The sequence below is a fragment of the Taudactylus pleione genome, unplaced genomic scaffold, assembly GCF_031769625.1.
Source record: "Taudactylus pleione unplaced genomic scaffold, aTauple2 ptg000218l, whole genome shotgun sequence".
Lineage (NCBI taxonomy): Eukaryota > Metazoa > Chordata > Amphibia > Anura > Myobatrachidae > Taudactylus > Taudactylus pleione.
The window spans coordinates 3665720-3679148 of NW_028284620.1; the positions used below are offsets into that span (position 1 = coordinate 3665720).

General features: G+C 38.8%; 1 protein-coding gene across 2 annotated transcripts in view; it reads right to left on the minus strand.

The window, feature by feature from the left end:
• Nucleotides 1–5963: 5963 nt before the first annotated feature.
• The window catches only part of SGCZ (sarcoglycan zeta), a 1038602-nt gene continuing 1031136 nt past the window's right edge, over nt 5964–13429 (minus strand). For both annotated transcript variants that reach the window (XM_088478800.1, XM_088478799.1), the window contains 2 exons: nt 10449–10572; nt 5964–6974 (listed from right to left, as the gene is read on the minus strand). In XM_088478800.1, coding sequence (XP_088334926.1) covers nt 6780–6974; nt 10449–10572 — 319 coding nt within the window. In that variant the 3' untranslated portion in view covers nt 5964–6779. The remainder of the gene's footprint in view (nt 6975–10448; nt 10573–13429) is intronic.

The following is a 13429-nucleotide window of genomic DNA, read 5'->3' on the forward strand; positions in this document are numbered from 1 at the left end:
ACAAATCTGAGCGTACATCTTGTCCGGTACGTGTACAATCAGCAATTTATTTCCACGGCACATGTGCAGTATGCAGATATCAGCCAAAGCTGTCCACATATCCTCTTGCACCCAACTGGGAATCAGGACTTTAATGTACAAAGAGAAAAAGAAGCAATAAAGCTGATTCTGGAGGACGTACTCGTGAACAATTAGTATATTACTATATAACCATGTAATAAATTAGCACATTCACTTAGCAAGGTCAATTGTTTAAAAGAAGCAGCGAAATATAGAAAGAAAACAAAACAAAATACAGTAGGTGCACACATAATAAAATTACAAGATTTAAAACACTGCATACTGTATGTATAATGTGGCTTTGTCAACAGTTTAGCATGATTCCAATTATTACTGATATTTGTCACCCCATCACTTCCACAGCAAACAATCACTAATGCCAAATAAATACTAAATATGTACTTAGCAGATACTGCAATCCTAGTGAGTCAAACACACAGAAAATAGCAAGTCAAAGTTGTTAGTCCATTTACACAGCTCTATTACCGGATGACCCAGATGTATTTCAAATAAATGCTGCTATGTTATAGGCGGAAGGTTACAAAGTCTGAGATTATAACAAATATTTCCATTGTTACTAGCTTAGTACATGTGAGAACTTATAGAAAAACTCTGCAGGAGCTCTGCAGGTGCTTATGTCACCCATAGTTTTATTATTTTAAACACCACTCTTAAGCTTATCTTAACTAAATAAATAAGACACAGACAACTATATACAATTGGAAAAAGAGGTCACAGCCAAAGTTATTTATATCAAATTAGAATTGAATTAATTAGTCCTGGTGGCGAAAAGCAGTGCTACCTCGGTCAACAGCTTGCAATTAATTGTTCGCTTTACCAAAATGGGGTTAAGTTTTTCCACCCCGTGTGCAAGCCATGCTGGGTAGTACCACCTCCCCTTAACTAGCACAGTGCTGGTCCCTCCCTAGGATGAAGATCTGGTTCTCCCCTAAAGTAGTAACCGACTCGCCTTTCTCAAAGGTGGAATGCTTGCCAAGCTCTGCTGTGCTAAATTGAGCCGCCGAGGAGCAGTGCTTTCCGCCTGCTGCGTCTCACCTGCTGGATCAAGAAACACAATATATTCCAATGAGAAACGTATTGGTACAAACCAATTTCTCACAACAAATAAATATTGGTAAAATACAATTTCTCAACATGCTGGGTGGGTGGGATCACAAACTGGAATGAAGCAGTTGACTCCTCCTCCAGCCTTAATATACTAGTGCTAAACCCCGCCTTAACGAGGCAGCTAATAGGCTAACAGATAATGACTGGCAAGTGACCTCTACCAAATGTAAACTATCAACAAAAACCAGATCTAACTAGTGCTGTACCAAATGAAAAACTGTGTGCTTATATCTTCTCAAGCTTATTCAAGCATTCAAATATTTTAATGATTTATAAATAACAAACGCAATGTATCATATACTTAAAGGCAGGCAAACAGGAACTTGTACAATTCCAGAAGGTGATGAAATCTATGAGCAAGAGCTGTAATGTCTCATACATTCATATGCAGATAAATGATTGCATGTGCTTATGTCAGGCAGAGGTAAAGGTTTCTCATGAATGCAGCTATATTTTTCTCAAACAGGTCTTCTGATGTTGTTGGTGAAGCACAGTAGATGTGATGTTCAAGTTGGTTTGTTATAAAATGGCTGGACAGTAATGTACCTCATCGCCACCTGCTCTGGGCTGATACAGAATTCAAGAACTTTTGTGGAGTAGAAAGAACCATGCATGGAAAGGAATACCCTTTACAATGTACCCACCCCAACATTTTATTTCATTAAAATAATCTCTATATTGCTCTGCTAAATGAGGACCACTGGTCTGCCAACTCTGTACTTCACTAGGAAGACCATTACTCAGCCCAAATGTTGTATTCTGCCTTTGGACATTGCTGCTTCTCCAAAAATGTGGTCAGTGCAGATCTGCAAAGCTATGCACTCCAGAGGAAACCTAGGCACATTCATACAACTTTCAGGCAGACAAGTTATATTTGCTCTATGAAGAACATGTTTAACATTTTTTACTTGATGTCTGGTGAATCTTTTTTTACATACTGTATATATTTTATATCATTTTTAGAGCTGACATCAAGCTACTTATTAGAGAGACTATCAAGATGAGCTTAAAAATGTCCCATCTTGCTATCTCCCATGTTCTTCCCCCTTTCCTACTGTACTGTATCCCACCATGTTATTTACCCCTGTTCCTCCCGTCTCGCAATGTTTTCATCCATTTTCCTCTCTTCTCCATGTTTTTCCCTTTGTTCCATCCATCTCCCCATGTTCTTTTCCCTTTACTCTTGTCTTCTACATGCTATTCCCCACTTTATGCCGACAACCACGTTTGAAGAGGCAGGAGGTATCAATTTGTGGGACCCCTAACAGGGAGAAAGTAAAGAATGGTAGGTGCTGGTTAGCCGCTGGTGATTATAGGCTGTGTCAATGCAGCAAGTGAGAGCTGAAAAGGAACCAGGGCCTCCCAGTAGCTCTCTAATGTGCAGCAGCATGACACACACCTTGCAAAATTATTTTTCAAAAGTTCAAAATAGCTTTTTCATATAACTCTTTTTTTACTGTATTCTGGACTGATCTACCAATTTTTATTCTATATTATTAGGTTTTCTGACAAAAATAATGGGAACATTATCAAATGGGGATTTATATATATATATATATACAGGTTGAGTCTCCATATCCAAATATTCCGACTTATGGAATCCTATTAGCAATGAGAATTGCTAAGACAATGAAACCTTTACTTTTTGATGGTTCAATGTACACAAACTTTGTTTAAGGCACAAATATTATTAAAAATATTGTATAAAATTATCTTAAGGCTGTGTTTATAAGGTGTGTATGAAACATAAATGAATTTCATGTATGTACACAAACATTGTTTGAGCCACAAAATTATTGAAATTATTGTATAAAAGTACCTTCAGGCTATGTGTATATAAAACATAAATGCTTTCTGCGTTTAGATTTTGGTCCCATTCCCAAGATATCACATTATGGTATGCAAATATTCCAAAATACGGAATATTCCGATATCCACAATAACCCTGGTACCAAGCATTTTGGATATGGGAGACTCAACCTGTATATACAAATAAAAAGCCGGCACTCCTTAGAAACAGTCACATAAATGCCCAGGTGCCCTCAGAGGGTGTTGTCAGATACCAAAACATATGCAAGAAAAAAACTGTGCCACTCACAGGTTCCCTATAAATAAAGACTCCAGACAACACTGTATAATCGTCCAATGTTTCAGTCTACACGACTTTTATCAAGAAGAATGCTAAAAGTCATATAGACTGAAACATTGGACGATGATACAGTATTGACTTGAGTCTTCATGTAAAGGACCTGTGAGTGCTGAAGTTTTTGCCTTGTGTGTGTATATATATATATATATATATATATATATATATATATATATAATATATACATATACATACCCCAGATTTTTAGCTTCTGTCTGGTAGACAGAAGCTTATAGGCAGTCTTCATTGCCAGACCACCTTGTGAGAGGCAAATTAAGGGTGTTTCAGACTCTGTAGCCAGTCTCTCACTGCCTGGGGAACAGACCAGAGGCTTGCTAAGAGACACTGTGATTACTGAATATACTGTAAATGCTGTAACAAAGACTCCTGCTGTGTGACAGGGATGTTAGGTCCCTCCACTCAGAGAGGGAATAATGTTATTTAGTTAGAGCCAGACAGGACAGGATTTACTTTTATGTTTTGTTTATTTGTGCTGCTAATAAGTCTTGCTGCGGAAACTTGTACCAGGGCCCTGGACTTTTGAACTACTACTACTTTTGAACTGCTGCTTCACAAGTGCAACCATTTACTGTAGGAGATGGCACCCTTACCTTAATCTTGCTATAGTGTAAAATATACTTTTGAAATGTGTCCAACATATAAATACACATCTTCCATCCTTGGTAATTGTTATAATTATTAAATTGCTCCTATTCAGTCATTACTGCACCTTCTTCTGTGGTTGGAAATTTCACTATGAGTTCATTTAGAAGATATAGTATATTAAATAGGTCACTTATGGAGCACAGAATGTCTTTGGCAGTGCTTTCACTTGTACAGGTGCTCCTTGTTTTCTACCAAACTGTATGGGTTTGGAGAAGAAGATGCATTTGCAGAGGACAAGAGGATAATACTGCCCATTGGTAGTTGGAAAGATCTAGGTTGTGCTTTGCTAAGCACAGAGTAGGCCCACCAGTACACATAGGGGCATATACAATTGGGTGCGAGGTTTAGGGAGTTAAAAACCTTGCGCACAATTCTGGAATACCGCGGGTATGTGCACTCCCACTGCCCACGGTATTCAATTAAAAAAACAGTGGACACGGAGATTTTCAGCTTTGAAAACCCTGCGCTGCGTAAAATGAAAGAAAAAAAAAAACACCTACCTGGCAGGAGGTCTCTGTGGCTCCCAGTGGCTTCCCCTTTCTCTTCTTACTGGAGAGGGGGCTGTTGGGAGTCTCGGGGGCTGATGGGAGGAGCAAGGGCTGCTGGGAGATGTAGTTTTCCCAGCACCCACTCCGGGGGGGCCACACACACCGCACCGGAAGTCACACACACACACTCATGCACACACACTCATACACACTTACATACACTACACACACTGACACTTACCCTGCTGCAGAAGAGCCAGCTCCCGACGCTGGATGCAGAAGAAGATGCAGAAGACAGCGCTGAGGAAGGTGAGTAATTAAGGATTAATTAAGCTAATTGGATACTTCCAATTACTTAGTTAGTCCTCAGGGGGGTGCCGCAGGGGTGTCAGAGCAAGTCCCGGTGATTTTTTCTTAAATCATCGATTTTAGGAAAAATCATGCTTGCTCAGAAGGTGCGTGGAAAAAAACCTCCCGGTGCGTGTTTTTTAAAAAACCATGCACCTAATAGAATAGCAAAAAGCTGCACCTGCAGGAAAAACCTTGCAGGTGCGGGTTTTTTGCTATTCTCGAACACAATTGAATATGCCCCATAGTGTCACTGGACAGTCTAATAATGAGATTTAATTCTGGAGAGTGAGATTATTAAAATTAATTAAAGTAATGGAGAGGACAAATTTTTAGAGAGCACAACCATTTAGACTACACAAAAAATACTTGAATTTTGCAATATGTTAGAGCTGGTAGAGATTACACCTTTTATTTGCATTTCAGCTGCTAAGTGTAATATTTCTAGGTAAACCAAAAACATGTAATAAAGACAGTGCTGGTGTCCCTTACTCTCAGGAAAAAATTATGCCATGAATTAGACTAAACCAAGCAGTATTTTAAAGAAAAATTTTAAAGTTTTATTAATTCCAATTTGTGGTTCTAAAGCGGCCAGATGATGGACTTGATGGGATGTCTATTCTTTCATCAACTGTTTTTATTGCATATATTTTTTCACAGATTATTTTTAGACATATATTCTATGCTTTCCATTCTTAGAGTCACTTATTATACTAAATAAAATTAGGATAGGCCCGTTTAAAACTGATTTTTGCAAAATATTTTATTTCATAATATTCTCTTCAGCATTTTTAAATAATTTATGATTGCACTTATGGTAAAAACATATGTTTTAGATTATAATACAGTTATGAAGATTTTATACTGTATTTGCTCATCGCAGTAAACAAACATGAAATCTAACCGCAGCCATTTATGAAACTGGTGCACATGAAATGGACACCTTTACGGATGGCAAATCAATAAGAGGTTTGTCAATTGATCTTGAAAAGTGACATAATTGTATCAATTAAGGTAAGTAACATCACTTTTTTCATGTACCACAGATTTTATAAATGTCCCACTGGAAGCTACATAAAAATTAGACAGAATAATTGAAACATAATGAAATTTTTAAAATTAGCAGTTTTAATTAATACACACGCTATTAATCAATAAGAACAATGACGTAAAGTTTATAGTTTTAATGTGTTATAAATCATGAGGACATAGTTGATATAGACAGAAAGGAAGAACTACATCAAAAGACATGGGTAGACAATGACATCCATTTGAGATGTTAGATTTTTTTCTAATTAATTGTATTGCTAAAATAATCACTTACTAAATAAATTTTTAAAATAGTAAAAACAAAGTGAAAACTACAGAAGTGATCTCCATCGTCTCTCTTAGTTCAGTGATGATACTTTTTATGTATAAAATTAAATATATCTTTAAAAAAAAGGAAACACAGGAATAATTCAAACTTTTCTTTTAAAAACAATATTTTCAATTTAATTGTTTAGTAAAAGCGATATCACATAATACTGTAATATTTTTTTTTTCATTTGTGGGATAAAAGTATACATCCAAAAATATTGAATGGAAAATTGTGCTTTAAAATAGTACAGTCTTTTTTTTCCCACACAGGATTTTACTGTTTTCCCCTGTAATAGTCTAGCAAATTTTCTTGCACATGAGCTGTACAGTTAGTTTTTCCAGGTTTATCCAAGACAGAGAGATGTGCTTCACTTCAAGTAGCAAAGGCACCCATGAAATTCTCTCAGGCAGCACTACAATGTGATCCTCCAGGTCTGATTTTCCATATTTGTTTTTTTTATAACCATCTCTATGCAGTATTATTTCCTAAGCCACACAAGAACGTCAGCAGAACTGTGAAGCAAAGGTATAGTAGCAAAAGGCTATTCTGGTGTGAGAAAACACATAGTTCCTTCATAGTTTCTTCAGCTCCAGAGACAGATGTTGCTACTGGATTGACATGTGGAACTAGATCCTGCTGGAGACAGGTAAAGTTTGCCATTAGGACAAACACACAGCTCATAGACAGTCTGTCGGGGGCCCACTGAGCTTTGGGATGAAGGTAAAAAAGAACCTTGTGGTAAATTTCCTAGTCTGATATTGTCTGCATCTAAAAATATCTGTGGAAACAAAAAAAATGCAATAAATAAGTGTAAACAAAATGGCTCTTACTGCAAGCGCACTGGTAATACATTATCATCTAATTGCTTGTATGGTGGATTCATGAGTCGCTGCTAGAAAGTCACCTGTTAAGCCAACTTTATAAAAATGAGTTCAAAACCTATTTCAAGACAACTTTAGGAAGATCTGATTTTATTTATTGTTAAACCTTTTTATTTGAAGGTGATATTTTGAGACGCTGTTACGCAATATTTTTGTCTTGTTCCATTTGGTCACCAAATTTTGCACATTTTGTTGGCCTTACATATTCCCACTCCTTCCCTGACCACACAACACAACAGAAGGGATCAATTGCCATCATCCCAGCTCTGTTTAATCTGCAAACTACAAATGTACAAATATAGTGAGAAATGGCTTTGAATAGCAAAGCAAATGTTGAACTTGTATATTTGTATATTTTATTGCTTTAAATTTGTGTTTCTATGAAATTACCTGTTATGACATGAAAATTGATTCAAGCTAAAGATACCATCAATGTCACTCATCTCTAGTGGTGATGATGAAGATTGTTAATACTGTATGTTTATTCCAACATACCTTTTATTCTTTGAGGGGCCAACTTTTAAAGTAACTTACTACATCTGCAAACTAAAGGGGATATACTGTATATCAAACCTTATAAAGAGAACAAGTGGAGGTGCAGGCATAGCAACCAATCAGATCCTAGGTACTGTATCATTTATCTAGTACATTCTATAAAATGATAGCAAGCATCTGATTAGTTGGCCAAATAGCCAGACACATTATTCCTGATGACCACCCCACCTTCCTTACTGAGCCTGGGGGTGTCTTTGGACCAGCTGTCGACCTCATTGGCTGCAACCCATAGGATCAATCTTGCAGTCTTCCATTAGCCGCAGTACAGATTTGATGATGGTGACCACTACTACCTCTTGCTGCTGCATGTCTGGCTCTTTACCCAGTGGTTCAGATCTTAGTACCAGTTGAGGTGAATTTCAACATACATTTAGTGGACAATGTCTATCCCCTCTGATGTACACTGCCCACTTGTACTGTATCTGGGGACAGGAGACACCATCTTTACAGATGCTGTCTATCTCCTTTGCTCACAGATCATTGTCAGTTGTTGTTCTATGTGGATATTTGACTGCCTTTTACACAGTAATTTACCAACCTATGTAATATCTTCTGGATGAAACCCAGTTACCCACATACAGAGAGCAACTATAACTAATCTGGATATTCGTGGTATCTTGGCAGGTAGCATTGAACTTAAAGTAGTATTGTTTGCTGATGATTCACCATCCATCATCTCAAACCCAATCATCTCTCTTCTGAATCTTTCATGGACATTTCAGAGATTTGTACAGTTAACAAACATTGAAATCACTTCACTTCATGTACCAATAGTACTGTCTTGAATCCTAGATATTTCCTCCGATTTGACACCCCACTATTACACCTACCCTGTGTTGGAAGAAGATTAGACTACTGCACTACATATCTTGATGATGCATAATTCACAATTCCCTTCAAGTTGTATAGATGAAGCACTGAGGCTCTGTAACAGGGAAAGAATTATAAGGATTGGTCAGCTGCAACATAAGCCAGGATTGGGCCTTATGTTATCAATTTATTGATTTAATAAACCTGCTGAACCTGCCTGGTCAACTTATTGTCAAATTAAACACTACATGTGTTTTGTACCGAATTGACTTCTTTTGAATCCTATTGTTCCTTTCTGATACCTATTCATTGCATCATTGCTCTCATTTACGAATTGCTAAATTAAAAATAGAAAACTGAATTGCTCACATTTTCTCAGGCAGGGCAGAGGGTCTGTAATCTCAATTTTGACAAGACCCATTGGATGAAACTTTTTCAGTTTACCTATGTCAGCACACAAAGCACCTCTGTCATTGTAACACACTATAAGTTTTTGTCTCACAGATGTCCTTATTTACATAAAATGTTCCCTAATGTCTCTGACACTTGTTAGCGATGTGGTCAACACCCATATTGGTGGGATTGCCCTGGGATCATTTCTTTCTGGCACAAGGTACTTGAAATCTCTGAGAAGATTCCTGGTGCAGATATCCTGACTGATCCATAGTTCTACCTCTTTAATTACTCGACCATGTCGATCTCGAAATACAAAAAGTTGCTACTAAAGTACCTGAAGAATTCTGCTAAAGCATTTATCCTGGTGTAGTGGAGGTCCACTGCCATTCCCCCCACTCAGTGACTAGTCTAGTAGAACCAATCACTTTAATGACATGGAGTACATTATATGATCTGCAATAGATGGATACTCAAAAATAAATTCCACATTGTTTTACTGGCTGGAGTTTAAAGAATCAGGGGATTATACTCAACTGGTCTGCAGCACTTACAGTAGGTCTCCCACCCCTTACCCCTTTTCTTTTCTTTCATCTTTGTTGATGCCTCAGTCTGCATAGTTTATATGGATTTCTCCCACCATGGCAGTTCCATCCCTGTTGTTTTTGCATTTTGTTATTTTGCTACATTCTGAAAATGAAAAATGTAACCAATGTTTTTTATTATCCCAATTGTACAATGTGCTATGTACCTGTACCTAGGTACTCAATAAATACATATTAAACAAAAAATAATTGGTTACTTTTGGCAACATCCCCACTTGTCCTCTTTACAAAATCCATCTAAGAGTTTCAGATAATCTCTTTGTATAAGTTAATTAAAGCTTTGCCTAAGTCTTGCCTACAAGTCTTTGCCTAGAAACAATTTTTTGTAATATTTAAGAATACTACTGCAGACAGTGCTTTGTGTATTATGGGCCTGATTCATATGTGGACACAAATGCCATAGCAGCTGCCATCTCTCATGGATGGCAATTGTGAAAATATGCAAATGACTCACTTGCTGCCAAGTGCTTAGAATCACCCACTGAAAGCATCTCACATCCGCCGTTCATGCCTTAACCGGAAAATTTGGAAACATTGAATGCAGATCAGGCGGCCATCAGCCTTCTGCATAAGTCTAGGCTGTCTCAGACAGAGCGGGTCTCTAGACCCGCAGAGGGCTCTCCTGCTGTGCACAAGAACACAGTGTCTAATTTATGGACCCCCAGAAAACAGTGTTTAAACAGCCCGACATATCTGTGTTTCTTTAGCCACCTCCCGTTACCGCTCACAAACGCTGACTACCTGTCACTCACTTTGCAAGTGAATCCTGCTGCGTGTGTACAGTGCAGTTTACATATATGCGCAATGGCCAGCGATCGCTCAATCTTTGTAAATATCAGCATTGCATCCATCTCTGAATCAGGCCCAATATACTGCTTTAATAACCGATTTAAGGATACATTCGGTTTCAAATAACTTTTCATAAAATCATTTACTAAAATAGGATCAGGATAAAACTGAGTAAACTACATGTAACAGGATCTAAATATTTAAGTGTTTTTTTCCAACCTCCCCATCTGTGGACTGTAATTGTAGCTCTTTTCTACAGCTGGCTTTGAATTCTCCTGCGACAGCACTGATTTGGACTCCTTTTGGGGCTTCCATTGTTAAGGATCTTGTTGGAGATTCAAGTCTAGAATTTAAGAAAAACACAGAAACAATTAACAAAATTTTACTCAAAAGAAACTTGACAATATTTTCAAAACTTTACCAGTTTTCCATTTTTTTCACGGTTTTAAATTTTTTAGTATTCTTATGATTTTTGCTTCTACCATGTGGAATACGTCTTTAAAATACAAAATAGTAGGATACAGACACAACTCTATTAAACCCTAGCATGGTTGGGCTGTAACTAGAAATGTTCTGGTCACACTGCAAAATTTTGAAGGGACACACACAGATTCTAGGGAGGAACACATTCCCTTCCCTATAAGAACAAGGTTCTAGCTTTACTATAGTGTAAAGCACCATAGGGATAGTAAGGGCAATGCTTTCAAGATACAGTATTACCACTTCATTCCTTGCACCATGGATGTGCAAGTATGCTGCAAGTAAGGTAAGTATTTAAGCAAATGAATTTATGATATTTGCCACTTCAACCTCAATATCCCCCTACATTCAGGAATAATATAAATTATTAGGTTTAAATGAGCAGTACATCAGAAAACAAATATATGTTTTATCTCAATAATTGTTGGGGATATGCTAAATATAATTGTTGGGCATGCTTAGTGATGATTTTTTTCACCTGTGCAATGAATGAGCTGTGGAGTTCCACCTTCAAAACCACAATCATTATGCATTTTTCAGGCACAGGTGGTCCATGACTGTGGATATGAATATATGTATGTTTTGACCATTTAAAAGTAGAGATGAGCGGTTCGGTTTTGAAACAGTTCTTTTCAGCAACTTATCGCAAGTTTGGATTTGACGTATTGGCTCTCCAAAACATGTGAGAGCCAGATAGCCAATAAGATAACTTTTTTCACATCTGAGTGTATCCGAGTCAAAACCGGACCGCTCAGCTCTACTGAAAAGTAGGTCCAGTTATGCGGAGAGCCCAAACTACATCCAGGGAGGCTTTACCTACAGAAAGATATGGAGCCTGAAAAGCTGGAACTACAATTTTTTCATTCACATGAAAATGGGACACTATCTTAGGGAGGTAACCCTCCTTTGTATGAAGAACAGCTTTATCCTGGAGAAAAAGAAAAAATGGGGAGAGACAAGAGAGCGCTGCCAAATCAGAGACTCTGCGTGCAGATGAGATACAGTAGCAAGAAGAAAAAGTGTCTTCGCTGTCAACCAATTCAAGTCTACAGAGTCCAGAGGTTTAAATGGGGGAGCATGTACTGTAGCCCCCTAAAAACCAAAGACAAATCCCACAGTGCTACTGGTAGAACAAAAGGAGACTAAACTCGCAGAACTCCTTGAAACAAAATTCTAACATCTGGTAATTAGGCAATCTTTCTTTGGAACCAGACTGTTATTGCAGAAACCTGCACTCTCAAAGTGGCCAGATGGAGTCCCTGGTCTAAACCTGCCTGGAGAAAAGCCAGTACCCTGGAAATCCTAAACACCTTAGGATCATACTTTCTGTGGGAATATCATTGACCAAAAGAATGGCAAACCTTGTAATAGATGCGGGCAGAGGCAGCCTTTTGTGCCCTAAGCAGCGTTTGAATTACAGAACTGGAATACCATTTGCTCTTAAGATGGAAGATTCAAGAGCCACGCCATCAAAGCCAGACGAGGTAAGTCCAGATGCTGGCAGGGACCCTGCGTTAGCAGATCTTGCCATCGAGGAAGTGGATATGAACTGTCTATGGACAGATTCTGTATGTCAGTGAACCAATGATATCTGGGCCAAGCCAGAGCCACCAGTATTACTGTTCCACCTTCCTGCTTGAATTTCCTGAGCACTCTTGGGAGAAGGGAAATCAGAGGAAAGAGATATGCCAGCTTGAAGTCCCATCTTATTGCCAGTGCGTCCACAAAGGCTGCTGATGGGTCTCTGGACCTGGACCCGTACCTGGGGACCTTGTGGTTGTGACATGATGCCATGAGATCTATTTCTGTTAGAACGCTTTTGTTTACCAGGAGCTGAAACACTCCTGGATGGAGAAACCACTCTCTGACATGTATGTCCTGGCGACTTAGGAAGTCTGCTTCCCAATTGAGTACTCCTGGTATGGATATTGCAGAGATGGCTGGAAGATGACATTCTGCCCAAATCAGAACCTTTGTCACCTCTTTCATGGCTGCATAACTTCTTGTGCCTCCCTGATGGTTGAGATAGGCCACTGTAGTCACGTTGTTGGACTGGATCTGGACCGGTCGGCCCTGGAGCAGGACCTGTGCCATGAAAAGTGCTTTGTATACTGCTCACAATTCCAGAATGTTTATTGGCAGATGACTTTCTTGATTTGTCCATCTTCACTGAAAGGTGTGATGACCTGTCACTGCCCCCCATCATGAAGACTGGCATCCGTGGTGAGAAGCACCCAATTTGGAATCCAGAATGAATGCCCTTTGTTCAGATTGACCTTTTTCTGCCACCACAGGAGGGAGTGATGAACCTTTGGAGTGAGAAGGATCCTCTGGTAGTAGTTGATACTGTCCGTTCCACCTGGAGAGAATACATTTTTGCCGAGGCCTGGAATGGAACTGAGCATACACCACCATGTCGAAGGTGGATACCATTGATCCAAGGACCTGCATCGCTAATAAAATGGATACCCTTCACTTGCATAGCAGCTTGCGTTTTTACAATGATAGAGCCGCAATCTTGTCCTCTGGCCCACCCCATCAGGCTGAGGGTTTGTCGACCAGTTTAGAAGCTGGATGTCTTGCTGGCCAAGACTTCTTAGTTTGTTACCTTGTTTTCCTATGAAAACTAGATGGCTTAGAGGAAGACTGATCCCTTGCTCGTCCCTGAGGACAGAAGGACCGAAAAGAAACCTGCCTAGATTTTATTGTAGCCGCAGATG